General features: G+C 49.6%; 1 protein-coding gene and 1 long non-coding RNA gene across 3 annotated transcripts in view; one reads left to right on the forward strand and one right to left on the reverse strand.

Moving 5' to 3' along the window:
* Cdh13 (cadherin 13) overlaps window positions 1-18,032 on the reverse strand; it is a 1,261,125-nt gene that overhangs the window by 14,230 nt on the left and 1,228,863 nt on the right. For both annotated transcript variants that reach the window (XM_048792348.1, XM_048792349.1), the window contains one exon: window positions 15,208-15,350. In XM_048792348.1, the coding sequence (XP_048648305.1) occupies window positions 15,208-15,350 (143 nt within the window). The remainder of the gene's footprint in view (window positions 1-15,207; window positions 15,351-18,032) is intronic.
* LOC125613065 lies at window positions 9,161-14,408 on the forward strand. Its single transcript, XR_007343563.1, has 2 exons — window positions 9,161-13,804; window positions 13,986-14,408. It is a non-coding gene; the product is annotated as an uncharacterized LOC125613065 (long non-coding RNA).

Consider the following 18,032-nt stretch of genomic DNA (forward strand, 5'->3'; position numbering starts at 1 on the left):
ACTGGACCTTTCATTGAGCCAGCAGTTGAGATGGGCAGTGGGTCTCTGGGCTACTCTCCAATTCTTGCTTTTCATCTGAGGACTTCCCAGGAAGCATGGCCTCTCAAGATGACCACTGGTCCTTCTGGGCTGTGGCCTGGTGCTGGAGTGCCGGGGCACTTGAGGTGGGCGTCCTTTGTTACCTGCTCCCCGCTCCCTGAGTTTAGCTGGTGTCGCTCTGCTGACCCTGACTGGAGGCTGCCTCCTCCCTCTTGCCAGGGCCTCTCAGCCCAGCCTTCTTTCCTGTAGTTGAGCGTGTCTGTGCGTGAATACTTCTACAGTCTCTTTTAAGTTTCTGAAATAACTGTAAAAGCTAAGACAAAGCTGCCCCTGCCCCAGGTGGGTCTTCTGATGGAAGGGGTCACAGGGACACCCGGTAGGAGCACACGCCAGCTGCTCAGCCTCCTTTTCCTGGTCTCCGGCTTCTCAGCAGAAGGAACTGCTTTCAGTGACGGGGCTGAAGTTAGGGGTTCTGAGGCGCAAAACTGTGGCTGGGGGTAAAGAGGTATTTTGAACTTCCCCCTCCCAAGAGCGACCCCATCAAATTTCATTTCCAAATGATAATGAAGGCTTGGAGGTGACCTGGAGACAAAGCCTACCATGTAGCCGAAAGACCCCTTTCCATCCAACCCACTTCCGGTGAGGGTTACTTATGTTGTGTCTCGCCCAGCTGCTGCCAGACAGTGGCAAGACATGGGGTGGTCACCATTTTCTTTCCTGTGGTCCCTCCTTTCTTTGACTGAATCTGTTCCAGATGGAGGATGTGACTTGAAGACCTGGAGGCGCTTTTGCTCCGTGGACTGGGTACGCTGCCCCTGTCCTCCTGGCTGCCGCCCTCGGCTTCTGGCTTTGTTGCTCCCACTCGGCACGGACAGTGCGTAATGCCTCGGCACGTGGCCTGACAAGATGGTCAAGTGGACCCATGGTTTGATTTCGGTGCTGACAGCTTAGCGGGCTTCCTCCTGGTGAGCAGTGGCCGCTGCCCATGAAGTAGCGGGGCTGGCCTCTGGGGCTCAGGCACACTGTGGCCACACTCCTGGCCTGGCCAGCTCCTGGTCAGCCTGGTTCCTGTTTACCCTGAGGCTTTGGGGCTCCTGGTTTTGAGGGGCAGGGCTGTGCCGCAGGACCGTCTGACTGAGGAAAGCAGAGGAGGCACGTGGAGAACTTGAACCCTGCTGCTGTTAGACTGGGTGAGGTCCAGGAGAACCAGCTGCTGCCTTGAGCCCTAGGGTCCTGCTTCCCAGCTGTCTCTCATTTTCCCCCAAAGGAGACTGGAGACCCAGAAGCAGAGTTCCTTGTCCAAGGAGCCATCGCATCAGCCAGTTGCCTGCGTGACAGCTGCTGCCTGATGACATGTGTCGCTTCCTGGATCTTCCTGGGTGGTCCATGGACTGAACGCAGTAGCCGGGATTGCACACCCCACCCCACGGCCTGAGCTCAGAGCTTCAGTGTTAGTGCTGTGGTCAGAGCACCAGGCAAAGAGGTTGGGCCATCTCTTCTGCTTCCCCTGTTGACCTGGCCAACGGGGCGCCACCCCGGGAGGAAGGCCTGCAGAGCTGGGCCCAAAGAGACCTGGGGGGCACAGCTGTCCCTTTGACGCTGTGTGGGTGTAATGAGAAACAGGGCGGGTTTTCTTTTTGTTTTTTAATCTCAGGGATTTTTTTTTCAGAATCATGACCAAGCAGAATTTCCCTGTATCCAAAAAATACTGAGCTTTTTCTGATAGGTTCCACTCTTGAGAAACGATATGCATAAGCTTTAGATCTTGACCCTGATAGATATGACTAATAGTGATGATCCTAATTAAAAAGTGTATGTATGATTGGAAAAAGATTAGAAGGGAATATTTAAAACCCAAGTGATGATTCTCTCTCCAGGTAATTAACATTAAACTAATATCTTTTTCTATTTTTAATTTCCTTTACAATAACCACGATTGCTGTAATAATCAGAAAGGAAATGTTAGACTCCAAAGTTACATGGGGATTGAAGAATCTTTTCCCCAATTCTCCTTTACATCCTTTTCTCTGTTTACTTGGGCGATGGCCTGGTTTTAGTAAATTCACAGCGTCATGCAGCCATCCTCACCGTCTACGTTAGAACTTCATCACCCTTAAAAAGAAACCATTTGTGCTAAATCTGCGTACTCACTCCTACTGCTCCTGTCTCCACAGACTTGCCCGTCCTGGACACTTAATAAATGGCACCACACAGTGTGTGACCTTTGGAGTGTGGCTTCTTGCACTCAGCACAGGGTTTGGAGGCTCGTCCACATGGTAGCCTGTCGCTACTCCATTCCTTTTCCTGGCTACATCAGAGTTCACCGCGTGGATGGACCATGTTCTGTCCATCCATTCTTTAGTTGATGGACATTTGGGTGGACCATGTTTTGCTGTTGTGAATAAAGCTGCCACCAACATCTATGCATGAAGGACCAGATTTACCTGTGCTATGATGTCCCTAGAGCAGTAAGATAAGACTCTAAACGCCTCCTCCAAGAAGGTCCCTTACATGAACAGGGAGCCTGCAGCTGCCCGGGTGGAGGGGCTGGCTTTATGTGCACACAACGCTCGGATCTCAGCAAGAGTCTTCAGGAGACAGCTCTGGCTCTAGTCGCTGTTCCCGTGTTTTCCCAGAACTGGTCCTGGGGCCTGTAGCCTGGGCCTTACCTGGGGGTCATGAGTGCAAGGGACTGCAGGTGGGGGTGGTGTGCAAGGTAGAATAGACTAGAGGAAGAGAGGGAGAGGGAGCAGGGCCCCTCCACGAGCTCCATGAAGCCTGACCTCGGGGTCTTTCCCAGTCCTAGTGTGGAATGGAGGCATCTGAATCCAAGGCCTCCCTTCCCTCACTTGGGGGAGGAAAAGTGTGTGGTGGGGCCGGTCTGTGACTCAGAGCAGGGAGTCACACCAGGGACAATGAGAGAGACCTCAGCTGGCATCTCGCTGGCCTCTTAAGGAAGCTGGAGGTCTCAGTTTGGGGACAATGATCAGCAGATTGGGCCCTCTGAAGAGAAGCCACTGTCCAGATGTGGGCTACTGGGCACATGCTGAGGGGGACAGCTGGGGTTTGAGACCTGCTTGCAAGGGCAGGTCGCAGGGGTGGAACCATGCACTGACCCCAAATTTCTCTGTGTTTCTATTGAACCTTCAATTAGAAGCCAGATCTATCACGGCATGTGAACAGGACTCCAAACGCGCCTCTGCCCTTGCTCTAAGGTGGAGAGTGAAGCAGTCGTCTCTCACCCCTCCCTCGGCTTATCTTCTGTATGATTTTGTTAATTCCTTGTGTTCTATTTGGTGAGGCTTTTCAGCACCAGGATTTTACAAATGATTTTTAGCATGAGCCCCATAGGCCAAGAACCACGGTTTTTAAAACTGATAAACATTTTTTTATTGCTTTGTTAATAGAGAACTGATAATTTCATTTTAGGAAGCACACACATGGAAAAAATTTAATAGTGAGCCTGATAGAAAACAAGTCTGCAAAATGAAGTGTTGGATTTGCACGTGTGGCAACCTGAGGTAGAGCTGAAGCAATTATCCTCATGATCCGGATTTAAACATCCTTTTAGAAAAGACAATAACCAGAGCCTAAACTGTTTATTAATTTTTAAAATCAACTCTTTGGCTTTTTTGTTTCCATTTTGCTGACTTCAGAGAAAGTAATAAAGGGAAGAATTGACTTGGAGGCCCTGTTTCAACATGACAGTTTCATTCTATCCTCTCTGTCAATCATCATTTACTGGGACTCTGCCTGGCTGCAAATGCACAGGACACAGGGGTCCCGGTGCCTGCTGCTGACATGCCAGTGGCCGGTGCAGGAGCTGGTACGCCAACACACACAGTTGGCCTTCCGCACAGGAAGAGAGGGGACACTAAGTAAGGCTCGGAGACATGGCACAGTGAGCTGTCTGGGGACCGGCTTCAGGAAGATGGCATTTGAGTTGCCGGAAGCCAGGACACTCAGTGGGAAGCAGGCAGATTGTTCTAGGGGGAGGAAGTGGTGCAGCTATTTTGAGAGAAGTTCAAAGACATTATAGCAGGATCATGGCTTTGGTAAAAAGCAGAGGGTGCTGGAGACGCAAGAAGAACTTGAAGTCAGGGGAGTGTGGACAGGAAGACCACTGGGAGGTCAGGACTGTGGTGTGAGTGACATGGAGGTGCCCTGGGGAGGCAGTCAGGTGCAGGGCAGAGGCTGGCTTCAGAGGCTGGGCAGACATGGAGGCCAGCTCTAGAGGGGCAGGGGCAGAGCCTCGTGGAGGATGGGTTCTAGCTTGGGGACCAGGCAGTTGTGATGCTGTTGCCAAGCAGGGCACTGGGTGGTACTGAGGGGGACCAGCTCACTTAGGCAGGATGAATTGAGCTGGTGCACGTGGGTGTGATGACAGTCATTTTAATGCCCAAATCAGTTTCTTTCCCATAAAAATGAATGAAAATATCATGTTGAAGATGGTCAATATGGGAGTGTCCTACTGTCTGGTAGTTGGCCATTGGCTTAAACGTCCCTAGTCAGCTGGAGGCACACTCCCTGAATTGATGGCGGGTTGAAGTTGGCATGTTTCTGGCTAACTTTCTGACGACGCAGTGCCCTGCTCCGAGCAGAGGGCTGAGCAGCTCATCCCTTCCCTAGAAAACTGGTCAGATCACCACCAGGGGGTCACAGATGGCGTGTTGCTGACTGCCTGGATGACTTCGTAATGGTAAATCATCCCACGACTCAGCTCAAGTCAGCTCCAACGCTTCTGGGGTCCTTCCCAGATGAGGACCTCTGCAGTCCTCACGACAACTTAGCAGGTGGAATTTGCCTCATGATGCAGGTGGGAGACTGAGGTTGGAGGGTCAGTTGTCCTGGAGCAGCCCTGCTAATGAGCCAGGCCATTCCAAGGACATCCATAAGGGGCAGGGGGAGGGGTGTCTTCAGACAGCTCCGACTGCAGCCTCTCTGGCACCAGACTCAAGAGTTGTTTTACGGGGCCATTTTCTCCATGACAAAATTGTAGCTAGTATTTTCAACTTGATTGATATTTTGCTGTACTTGAAATAACAAGGAACGATGGCTGGGTTTTCAATTTATTTTTCTTCCTCAATTAATACAACAGCAGAGATAAGGGATATTAAGCTGGCTTAATTGGGTTGCCATCTTAACTAATGGCTTGATTTTATCCAAACTAGCATCTTTTAAGTAGAATCAATCTAAATGATCTTCCTCTGTCCCTCATGCGGTCCAGAGCTTGGTTGATGGACGTAAAGAGCAAGCCCACACAAACTGAGGCTTCTTTTGAAGTCCAGATTCCCAGTTGGGGGGCTGTGGTCATCTGTTGGTTCAGTCGCCATTTCACTGTGGGACCGGATAGCATGCTCCTTCCTTTCCATCAATCTGAATGTACTTTGAACAATATTTCACTTTGGAATTAGTGATATTTTCAGAATATCTATCATATAGGGGACTAAGGGAAAAGACAGATTGGGACGTGAAATATCTTAGCCTATGAAAAATCATGATCTTAGCTGATTCCACTTTAATTTTATCGCTGTGCTAGTTCTATATCTGTGTGTCTTCCTGGTAGACGCATTTTTCACTGACAGACCCGCACATACTTTATGCAAGTTGCTAAGTCATGAAAACCAGCTGCTGAATTTAGGGGTAATTTGGCTTGTTTTAATGTGATCACTTCCCTGCTCTTTCAGATGGAAATAGATGGCGGACACGACACTTTTGGTAATCACGGAGAGACTTCACATGGATTCTGGACATGGCACGGGCTTTCTATTTCATATGCTCTGAGCCTCAGGAAGAACTAACAGAGGTATATGTGTTTTTTTCTTTTTCTTTTGAAATTCTCTGCTTAGCACGGGTGCTGGGCAAGGACATTGGATGTAATCAGAGCAAAATATTTGTCTTTGCTGTTTGGAGCCAACAAACTTTGTTGTTGCAGCACAAGAGCCTAATTCAGTAAGCATCACTGAGTGCTGAGCCCCGTACAGTTCCCAAAAAGCAGGAGAGAAGGTTGCAGTTACAGGTGAGGAGAAGGCTGCAGCACCAGACCAGCAGAACCTGGCCCGAGCACCCCAGTGGGACTCAGAACTGTTGAAGAAATTGATGCTGACAGTGTTCAGCCCACATGAGACAGTGTGACTGACCTTTGACCTTCCGGTGACCGCCTGAGCAGGGTGGTCCTCACCCAGGACATAGCCAGAGCTAGTTGCTACTGCTTTGCTCAGTGTCAGCACATCCTCCAGAGGATTGCTTTGATTGCCTTTCCTGAACATTCTTTCTCCAGCATGGTATTTTCCTAACAGTTATTATTTTCCCTTTCTTCAGACAGGGCAGCAATTCTGTGCTCATTGAAGTCTTTAGGAAGAGTTTCTGTGCTCCGAAGGCTCTATCTTAACCTTTTCGGAAAATCTGGACCACATGAGGCAAATGATGATATTCATCTCTAAAGATAAAGTGCTTGCCAACATTAAAGGTCATCTCTTACTAATGTACAGGATTAAAGGCTTCACTCATCTAACTACAGGAAGTTCCGATTTAGCAAAACAAAAGCATTTCAATTATGCGCAAATGATCTTCTTAGGTAATTTGTAGCTCATTAAAATTGATAAGGATGGATGGTTGGTTTAAAAACATCTCTTCGCCCCCAAATTTTCAGTTACAACCTAGGCAATATCCATGTTGCTAAGAAGCACGATTCTAGACTTTGTCAACTATCTTGGGGTCCCAAGCCAAAACATCCAAAGAGTCTTTGTTTCTGTTAACCTTGGGTTTCCAGCCCTGGCCTGTTCTTTGCATTACTTTACTCTGATCTTCCAGTTCTAGCCTCTGAGAGGAGCCTCGGAGAAAATGCTCTCGTGGCTCTATCTCATAACTGTTCTCAGCCAGTAGACCTGTGGGTGGCGAGATATCATGGTGCCACTTCTGCCCTTTGCAAAGCATTCTGGGGCCTGCAGAGGGCTTGCTTTGCTTTGTTTTCTCTGTAGAAATCCTATCACTGTCCTTTCTGGAAGAACTGGTCCTTCTCTCAGAAGATGAGGGTCCTCCTTCCCTGGGACAGGGAGATGCTGAGGCTGTCTAGAGGGTAAGCAGGTATTCAGAGAAGGCCCCAAAGGTCACAAGCTCCAGCTGATGAGGTACGTGTTCTTCTGTAGCCATACATTTTAAAAGTTCCTACTGCCACACAGAAACTGTTCACGCACCATAAATACGTACCTTGAATTCCCACCGTACGAACGCACCCTCGCGACCCGGCACTAGCAGACCCAGGAACCATCCTCCAGGACACCGGCAACTATGATTTATTTTGCCTGAGCTCTGTCTTTTCATAGATGCAGTTGTTCAGCATGTGATTTTTTTTTTTTTTGGTTGTTGTTTGAGCATTCTTTTGCTTGGCATTATGTTTTGAGATACCTCTGCGAATACATTTTGAGGTTGTGTATACACTAGCAAGTGAATGACCCGTCTATCCTTGTACTTTTGCTCTGTGTTGGATGATTTCCAACTTGGGGTTCTTACGGGTAGTGCTGTGAAGAGCCTTCTGGTGGCACCTGTGTTTTGGGGAACCTATTTTTGATAGGCTAAACTGTACTTGGCGAGTGATTCTGGGATGGTTAGGGGGTACGTGCACTCAGCTTCAGTTGGCACTGTGTTTCCAAAGGTCTTATACAAGGCCCACCCTGCCAGCTGTGGGTGAGCTCTGCTCATGGCTCAGCCTTGTTGGGACTTGGGATTTCCCATCTTTGCATTTCAGCTGTTTTGCAGATGTATTTTTGCAGTACCTCAATTAGTTTGCATGCTAATTTAGGTTAGTATAGTTTAATCCGTATCTTCTTCATTAATTAAATAGAGCATCTTTCTCTGTGTTACTGGCCCTCTTTTGTGAGGTACCTGTTCAACCCCTTGCCCGTTCTTCTTTGGGTGGTCTTTTTCTTGCAGACTGCAGGGTGTCTTTGTACCATGTCACCTCCTCCTCCAGCTCGTTAACATTGAGCTCTGCCGGCTCCCAGCACCTCTTCCACCCCAGACCTCCAACCCAGGCATCTCCACACCATGCAATTCTGCAATTCGCGGTCTTGGTGGCATCACGGGGTGAAAGGAAGTTCTTCCCTTTAACACACAAGCCCTGGACGTTAAGGTCATGACATGCTGTGCTCTCCCTTTGTGGACGGTATTTTCATGTCTCACTAAGACATCTTTGCTTACACCAAGGACGCACCTGCCTCTTGTTTCTAACCCGTGTGTCGTCTCACCTCTCGTATTTTGCTCTGTGACATATTTAGAATCGATGACTGGACGGGGCTTAAGGGGGTCCGGGGAGGTTCTTCCACATGTCGATCCACACAGCACAGCGCTGTTGTCACCGAGCCCTTGCTTTCCCTCTGCCCTGCTGACACCCGTCCTCCTCACAACAGGACCGTGTCTGTGTGGGGGTTCTCCTGAGCCTCTCTTCTGTTTCTCTGGCTACTGCCCCTCATCCCCATGCAAACACCCTGCGGTTTTAATGGCCCTTGCTTCCTAGTAGATCTGGACAGAGGTGGCGTGATTCTTCCAGCTGATTCTTCAGGATTGCCTTGGCTCTGTTTTATTTTAATATTTATGTTTTAGTTGTAGGTGGACAGAATATCTTTATTTTATTTTTAGGCTGTGCTGAGGATCGAACCCAGTGCCTCCCGCCTGCGAGGCGAGCGCTCTACCTCTGAGCCACAACCCCAGCCCTAGCTTGGCTCTTTTTAGCTCCTTATATTTCCATGTAAATTCCACGGTCAGCTTATCAATTCTGTCTCCTCCCCACACCACCTTTGCTGGGATTTTTCCTGGTCTTCCTCTGTCAGTGGGAGAGAACTGATGTTGAATCAGCACCGGGGCTTCATGCTGTGTGAACGTGGACCTGTTCCATCTCCCTCTTTGGGTACAGTTGTGTTTCTTTTTCTTTCTTTCTGCTCTGGTTGGGACTGATGTGACCTCAGGGAAAATTGCTTAGTCTTTGTGTTAGTCAGCTTCTTTCCATCACCATGAGGAAAACAGGTTCAAGGAGGAAAGACTGATTTTGGCCTGTGGTCTCCGAAGCTTCAGTCCCTGGTCAGTGGCTTCATTGCTTAGGGCCCGAGTGAGGCAGAGAGTCACCCAGAAGGGAGAGAAGGGTCCCGAGGGCACGTCCCCACGGCCTGCTCCCCAGGACCTGGGTCCCACCTCCCCACACTCATCCAGCTGTGAATCCATCAATGAACGTAATCATCAATGAGGTCAGAGCCCTCCCGGTCCTGTCGCGTCCCCAGAGCCATACCTCTGAACAGTGCTGCACGGGACCAAGCGCTCAAGACGCGAGCTTTTGGGGGACCATTACAGTATTTCTCCACAGCGCAAGATGTTTGCTGAAGCAGCAGCTCTTCCTGCACATCTTTATCAGATAAGGGATTTTCCTAGTTTGCCAGAGGTTTTTTTTAAATTTTGCATCAACGTAGAATTTTTTCAAATGTAACTATTACGATGATCATGTTATGTTTGCTGAGTTCATTAATATTTTGTTAAGGGTTTTAAAATGTATGCTCATGTGTGAGACTGGTCTGTAACTTTTATTTCTCATAAGATTTTGTCAGGTTTTGGACAAAACCCGGTCTCCTGAAAAGAGCTGCCAAGTGTTGCTTCTACTTCTATTTCAGGAAGAGTGTGCAAGGCCGGTGGTTTTCATTCTTCATTATTTGGAAGCCTGTAGGAAGCTGTCTGGGCCTTGCATTTTCTTTGTGGAAAGAGTTTCAACAACAGATTTTTCTTTCCATATTGAGTTATTAAAGATTTTTCTACTTCTTCTTAGGTAACTTGGTAATAGTTTTGAGAAACTTCACGTCACATCTGAATTGTCAAATTCATCTCATAAATCTGCTCACAGTACTCTTTTGACATCTGTAGTCATTTCCTCCTTCCCTATACTTGATATTGGTAATTTGGTTTTTTACCTTTTTAAAAGCGATACACCAGTATTGCTGTGAACTTATTAATTTTATGAAATCTTTTCTAAGGACCAACTAACTTTGTCTTGTATGTTTTTTTTTTTGTTTTTTTTTTTGAATTTCCATCTGAGCACTGCTCATTCTACAAGTTTGGATATTTTGGAGTGTCATTATTCTCTCCCTAATATTTTCTATGCAACATTCTTCTTGATTAGGAATTATGAGCAGGGTATTGTTTCTATCAGGCAGCTAGGGGTTTCTAGTTGTATCGTAACCTTAATGTCTAGCTTAGTTTCATTGTGATGGGAGAGATTCTCTAAATCATGGCAGTTTAAAAAAATTGTTACCTTCTCTATCTCTGCACTTGAACAACTTTGGTAAAATTTTCCTATGAACCTGAGGGAAGGAGTTGGGCTGCTGCACTCAGCTCTGTGCCTGTTTGCTGATCAGGCTCGCTCCTCGGCTGCGCAAGGAATTTGCGTCTTTGCTTCTGGTTGTTTTTGCTGGGAATGTGAGGGGTGCTGACGTCTCCCACAGGACTGCGGGCCTGCCTGCTTCTCTTCTCTGTCTCCTCTGCTCTGTGTATTCTGACCCCCGCTGCTGGGTGCACACAGGTTCAGGGATGTGAAGCGTGATATCTGGCTTGAGGTTGCTTCTTTCACTATCATGACATGGTCCCTTTGCCTCTCGTCACGTTTCCTGTGTTAAAATCTGCCTTCATGCCGCCTTTGGGGGTATAGGATCATCTCTTCTCTTCTATGTGGTCACTAAAAGTGTGTTCTTTGTAACATTAGTTTGTTGATTTTTAAAAACAGTCTGATAATCTCGGTGTATTATCAGTTGACATTTAATTGTGGCGTCACTAGGTTTATATTTGGCCTATTACTATGCTTTTCTATTTGGCTCATTTTGAAAATGCTTTTTGCCCCTCCTTTCCGGTCTCTCTGGATGAATCAGACATTTTCCCTTTTGTTGATTTGTTAGCCTTACACCCTTTTTCTATTCTTCCGTGCTCGCTGCAGGTCACGGTGTAGATATTTGGCTCCTTGCAGCTGGACACCAAGCATGGCGGTGCCCTCATCTCCAGTGACGCGGAGCCGGCCCTCACTGCCTTCTCCAGCCCCCTGTCCTTGTCATGGTCATTGTGTATTTTAGTTCTGTCAGTATTTTGAACCCTCATGTCATGTAATTATTAGCTCACTATATTTTACCTTCTGTTTTGATGCTTCTTGCATTTCCATGCCTTCCTGGGATTTTCCCTCTGTCTGAAATATTCTTTTGTAAAAACCACCTGCTCACGGCACAGTCCCTCGTTTCTTTTATTTGTCTAAAAAGGTCTTTAATTCATCTTCATTACGAAGGAAGAGTTTGAGGCCTATAGAATTCTTGATTGGCAGGTACAATCTGGTAGGGGTTAGTTTGTGGGAGGCACTACTGGGAGGTGGCAGAGGCTTTAGGAGGTGGCACTCAGTGCGGGGACCTGAGGCCTTGGGGGTTCCCTTGCAGGGGACCTTGGAACTCCAGCCCTGTCCTCTTCCTCTCTGCTCCTTGGCTCGCGGTGTTAGTGGCTTTGCTGTGCTACCAGCTCTCGCCACAGTGTGCTGCCTCTCCGCAGGCCCAGATCATGGCACCAATCCATCAGGGACTGCGACCTGTAAAACTTAACCTTTTCTCTTTATAAGTTAACTGTCTCTGGCATTTCAGTCTAGTGAAGGGAAACTGACTAATTCAGCAGGTGTCTTTACTCACAGGATGCCATTCATTGCTGATTTCCTCATTCCTATTTAGAAGTCAGCCATAAGTCATACTGCTGCTCTGTTGTGGGAAAATGTCCTTTTTCTTCTTTGCAGTGTTGGAGATGGGAACCCAGGGCCTCCTGCATGCTAAGCAGGCTGCCTGGTGCTGAGACACATCCCCAGATGCAAATGTCTGTTTCAATCTCAGGCTGCTTTTAACACTTTCCCTTTGATTTTGGTTTTGATCTGTTTGACACTTCTCCTGAAATGTGATTTTTCTTCAGATTTACCCTGTTAGTGATTTGCTGAATTTCTTGAATTAACAGGTAGATGTCTCTCATTCCTTTTGGAAACTTCCCAGACACTCTATCTTCAAATATTTTTTTCCTAGCCCGTTACCCTGTTCTATTCTTCGGTGACTCCAGCTTCATGAATGCCCCACGAATCTCTTATGTGATTTTTTTCTGATTCTTTGTTCTCTCTGTGCTTTGTGGAGGGTGTTTTCTGAAGATTCATCTTCCAGGTCACAAATCTTGCACTGTTAACCCACCTGTTTACTTCCTAGCATCGGGTGCGACGTACCTCTGGTTCATCCGTTTCATTCTCTCTTACGGATTCCAAATCTCTGGAATACTCCCCTCTGCTTTTGGCTAGTTTTGTCTTCCAGTCCCTTGAATGTGTTAGAGGTGACGATTTCAGAGTCCGTGGGTGCCAGTCCTTGTTGGTCTGACTTTTCTCTGGATCATCACTTGCATATTCTTGCTTTTCTATGGGTCTAGAGATTTTTTTTTTACAATAAATGTAAACGGGGCATTATGTACAAGGAGTGACGGAGGCTCCGGATGACACATTACCTGCATTTTCTCTCTTGTGTTGGCCAGTTCAGCTGAGGACTAAGAAGGGTCAGGCTGGGCTGCAGGATTAACGAGACTTGGTCACCTCTGCATACCCTTGGTGCTCGGTGTGGCACTCCTGGAGTATGATTGGCTGCTTTGCATATCTCAGTCCTGATGGGCCCCAGCAGACGGCTCTCCACCCTCCAGCATGAGCAACCCAGCTCTCGGGCCAGCCCAGGTCCTACCCTCCAAGCCCTTGTACTTTGCAGATCTGTCAGGTATCTTAAGTGAGGACAGCTGTGTGTTGGAGGAGGGCAGCTTCCTCTGGGTGGTCTCTGACTCCTCTGAGACCCTGGAGATCTCACTCTGTCCTTTGAAAGCCATTTGTCCCTGGTGGAAAAGTGGCGGTGTGTTTAAATCCCCTCAGGTTTCTTGTTTGCCCCTGGGACTCACCTGGCTCCCACCAGTGTCTCTGCTTCCTTCCCCTCCCTCCCTGGGCCTCTGCCTGGGCCAGGCCCGACCTCCTCTCCCAGAATCAAGAGTGGCCCAGAGGAAAGCCAAGGCCGTTGGAATGCTCCCCCCGGTCTGCGTTGAGTTTGCTTAGGCCTCACAGCTTCTGTGGCTCACGGATGCCCTTATGGTGAATATTTTTTTGTACCATTTAATTTTTATAATTCACCTGCATTTTTCTAATTTTACGCTGGGGACATTGGTTTACTGCCCTAGAAGTTCCTGCAGCCTTTATTTGATCAACCTGCTTGGGCAGATTCCCGAGTGATGTCCTTGTTTGGAGAAAATCAAGTTAAGAGATTCAGCTTTCCTCATGTTTAATGACAAAAATGCTTATTCTTTCATTCCATCAAACAAATTGAATCTTTATGAAATTAAGAAGACAAATGCTCACTTCGGAAAAAGCGGAGACCTCAATTAGCACTGACGACTCTGATCTAAACAGGTGTAGGCTTTTCCTGGTTGAACATGACACCTAGAGATATATTTTCTGAGTGACAAAGGGAAGCCTTTACATAAAAGTCCCTCTGATTTATGAGGCCTTTGAAGTGTCTGTCCTTGTGCCGTAAGTCTTTTGGGCCGTGTTCAGCGTTTTCGTGCCCAACGATGGTTCTGCGTGTTAATTAACGTTCTGTTTTCTATTTATCTCTTTAGGGACCTTTCAGTCCTCTGGAAACATCTGTGATAGCAGAGTTTGAATTTCCTTGTTTGACATCAGAGTCAGGAGAGCTGGATGCAGGTCCGTTCGAGGCTGGGTTTTCCTTGGGTCATGGGAGGACTCTCCTTGGCTTTGCTCTTTCTTCTCCAGAACCCCCGTCTGGAGAAGAGCTAGTGTGGCTCCTGACGGGGGTGGAGGGCCGGGTGCTTCACCTTCCCAGGTCCCACAGCTGTGATGGAAGAAGGCTTGTTCTTGTTTCCAGGAGAGGAAGCCCAGCCTCCGAGTGGGTGACCAGCACCCCAGGTAGCTCACACATGTGCAGCCTGTTGGGAGGACAGTGACACCCCGTCCCCTGAAGGAGCTCTGCAGGACTCTCCAGGTCCTAACTGTTTTGTAAGTAATGCCCTCGAATCAGACAGCCAGTGAGTGTCACCCTAGAACGTGAAACCAGGCGGCTGCTTTCAGACAGGGATTTTCCAGAAGTTTCAGGATGTGAGAGGCCAAGGGCAGGGAAGGGATTCTAGGAGGAACTTTATTTTCCTCTTTGTGGTGCTAGAGATGGACCCCAGGGTCCTGTGCACGTTAGATGGGCACCTGTAAAGAGCCATGGGAAGAGTCACCTTGACATACAAGGACCCCAAACTAAGTGTTTAGCTCCAAACTGCTGCTGGCTTTTAGGAATAATGGGAGAGCAAAAGGTCTCTGCATTTGATTCAACAGACATTTCAGCTAAACATGGCTCCAATCTGCTGTGCCCTGCCCCCATGTCGGTCAGTGCCACGTCCCGTCAGGCCTTCACAGTGTGTGGGACATCTCCAGAACCTGGTCCCTCTCACCCTCATCCTGTTACTGGTCCACGCTGCCATCTTCTCGAGATTGCACCATTCCCTACAGGGTGACGTCACAACAGCAGGTGCTGGTGGCACTTGGGACTCTACTGCTCTTCGCACCAGCCGGCCAGCTCCCTGCTCAATCCCCAGCACCTGCAGCAGGGGCTGCCACGTGGACGTTGCATTATTAAGTTTTGAACCACAAATGTTTTGTCACGCAGTGACCAGCTACATGCGCCCAGTGTCCTTTCATGGCAGGGTATAGGATAAAGCACCAGGGACAGTTCAGCCATCAGGGCAGTGATGTCCTCTGGCACTTTCTAGCAGCGTGTGTCACACACGGAACCCTCTCTGCAGAGGAGCACATGGCACGTGGGTGAGAGCTGCCAGCGTGGCTTTAAGCCCCAGAGCCGCCTGCCCTGGAGCACAGCGAGCCCAGGCCTGAACCCCAGCTGGACAGCATGTGTCCACAAGGACCAGGGCATCCCAGGCCCTGGGGGACCTGGGCGGCTGTGGGTGCTGGGACACCTGCTTCCCTGCTCCCACGCCTGATGTCCTCCCCAGGGACACCCCTGGCAGCATCAGCAGAGACAGAGACGTGAAGACACGTTGGTAACTGAAGTGTCCCTGGATGGTCTTCTGCAAATTACTCACCACTGTCGATGGCCAGGAAGAGGGCAGTGTACACGCTGTTGTGGACAAACGGGGACTCCCGGTCCAGCACGGCTGTGGTGTCCACCGTGCCATTGATGGGGTTGATGTTCAGCCAGCCTGCGGGGTCCTTGTAAACAGAGTACCTGAAAAAACAAGACAGACAAACAACGTCAGACGGCACCTGCCCTGGAGTCCAGCAGGCCTGAGTGGGGGGCGCGAGCCCGTCTGGGCCCCGGGACTGGCTGGACACGGACCCAGAGCCTCGCTTCAGTGCAGTCGCTCATTCAGAGAGTGCCAGCTCTGAGAGCGGCTCCCTGTGCCCGCGGCCTCGTTCCTCCTCGGGACGGGCCAGGGAGATGCCCCTGTGGGAGCGGACGGGTTTGGAGAAGCAGATTCTGAGGATCCCGGAGCTCCCCCTGAGGGCTGGGCGCTGACACGGCCAACCACCAGCCACGAAGGACCTTAGGTTGTCACTAAGTCCAAAGCTTAGTGACGCCTTGGCCCTCATGGAAGCCTTCTCCCAGGGAGCCGCCCACCGAACCTGACACGTCCCTTGAAATGGGCGGCCTTGGGAACAATGGCCACTTCCATAATCCACCTGAGGGAGCTTTGCTGCCATCCCACAGTCTCTGAAACGCGTGCCCCAGGAGACATGTGTCCCCGCAGCCCTTCAGTCTGCTGATGAGGCCTGAAGACGACCATCTCTGCCTGGCACGGCCAGGGTGGGGTCTGAGGACGTTTAAAACACAACTTCACCAGCAGGTGAGGAGCTGGTGAGCAGCCGGAACACCCGAGTCCTCAGGCCCTCCCCCTGCAGCCCAGAGTGTCACCTTGAGGGCGAAGTCTTTGCAGATCTGGTTCAGTTAACGACCTGCGAAGGGGAGGCTGATCTGGGTCATCTGGGTGTGGGAGTGGTGAATGCCAACACGGTGCCCTCGTAAGAGGAAGAGAGGAGATGGGAGGCCCACAAAAAAGAGGCCCGTGTGACCCTGGAGGCCGAGAACAGAGGAGCACAACCCCCAGCTAGGGACACCGAAGTCAGCAGAAGCTGGAGGAGGCAGAGACAGGTCTCCTCTGGAACTCTGGAGGGAGTGTGGCCCGAGTGACACTGTGATTTTGAACCAGGGAGAGGCCCCTGCCGAGCCTTAGTCCTGGACAGCCTCGGGGCTCAGAGTTGGTTCAGCAGTGACTCTCGATGGCAGCCCCCAGCATTACGCTGTGTGTGGACAGTGCCAGGCCCTGCTCGCTGGGCCCTGGCGCTCACCCGGGGTCAGTTATTCCCTCCACAGATGAGGACCCCAGGGCCCCTTGTGCTTCGTCACTGTGCTGCGTCACCAAGCTGCCCCACTGCCTTCTGCTTCCTCCCCTGTGAGTCGGGGACCGTCGCTGTGGCCTCGTGGGGTGGCTGGCAGGCAGAGGGAGGTGCAGTCTGCTCTCAGAGTCGGCCATGAAGTGTCGGGGTTCACGGCCACGGCCAGGGTGTCCCCTCTTACCCCATCCGCCTGGGGCACCGTGTGGGGGATGTTCTGTGAATCCGGAGGACAGGGCTCCAGAACAACCAGACGGACAGATGGAGAGAGCCGCGGGGCCTCGCCTGGGCCCCACCGCCTGGCGCCTCAATTAGCATCTCAATATTTTTTAAAAACAGAAGTGAGGTATTCCTCATGAGAACGGACTGCTTCAAAAACACCAGGCCTTCATTTCAACGATAATTTACACTTCCACTTGGCAAGCGCCTACTATTTTTCAAGACTCCACTCAACATCTCCACTTGGTCACCCTGTGACTTCCTGGGTGGAATCAGTCGCCCTGCATGGGTTCTTGCTGCACTGGCCTAGGTTAAAACGCTGGCGGGACCCCAACGTGGGCCCGTGTGGATCTGCTGCCTTCACCAAACGCTGAAGACTTGGGGTCATTGTGAGGTTAAAGTTGGCCAAAATTAGCCAAGAATGCTTATGTGGACTTAGCTCTGTGCTAAACTCTATGGGTAGCACCACTTTAATTTTGGGGTCCACAACAACCTAGTGATGTGGGTATTACTCTTATTTTGAAAACAAGGTAACCAAAAATCAGACAGGTTTAGCAACTCACCAAAGGCCGCTCAGCTAAGAAGTGGCAGGACTGGAATTCAACACAGTTCTGTTGGATTCCAGGGGCTGCACTTTACCCAGCATGGAGTCCACCCAAGGCCAGCTGTTGTCCCTTCTGTGTGCCCAGGGTGGAGTGGAGTGCCTGGCATGAGGTGGATGCCCTGTAAATGTTGACTGAATTGTTCCCCTTTCAGGGGGGCAGTCGTGGGAGGGGAAGATGCAAGGGAAGGTGACATTGTTTCCATTTTGCCAGGTCACTAGCTGGCCGTTGATCCAGGAGTGATTTGTGGTGACTCAACAGATTTGAAGTAATGAAAATTTTAAATGGGCCGTATTTAATTCCCTGATCACTCAGCTGAGTTTAGATATGAATGACATTGAATTAAGTCATCTGGCCTTCACCTGGGCATGCAAACAGTGCTCTCTTTCTCTCACATTTTTTTGTCTTATGATGCTGCGATTTTCTGTACGATTAACACCTTTGCTTGTTCTCACGTCGGGAGTGGTGACAGCCAGATAAATGCTCAAAGCCATCCCTAAAATCCCTGTTTGCGTCACATTCCCTGGGACGCCGGGGCTGGCGTGGTTTTGTGGGATGACATCTTACTACTTTTCATTTTATATGTGGTAGCTCAATTTTCAGTTTTTTTGGGAAGCCTCCGTACTGCCATAGGACCCAGCCATACCACTCTGTGGCATTTTTCCAAAGGGCTCCAAGCCAGCGCCACCCCCCCC

The sequence above is a fragment of the Marmota marmota genome, unplaced genomic scaffold (assembly GCF_001458135.2).
Source record: "Marmota marmota marmota unplaced genomic scaffold, marMar, whole genome shotgun sequence".
NCBI lineage: Eukaryota > Metazoa > Chordata > Mammalia > Rodentia > Sciuridae > Marmota > Marmota marmota.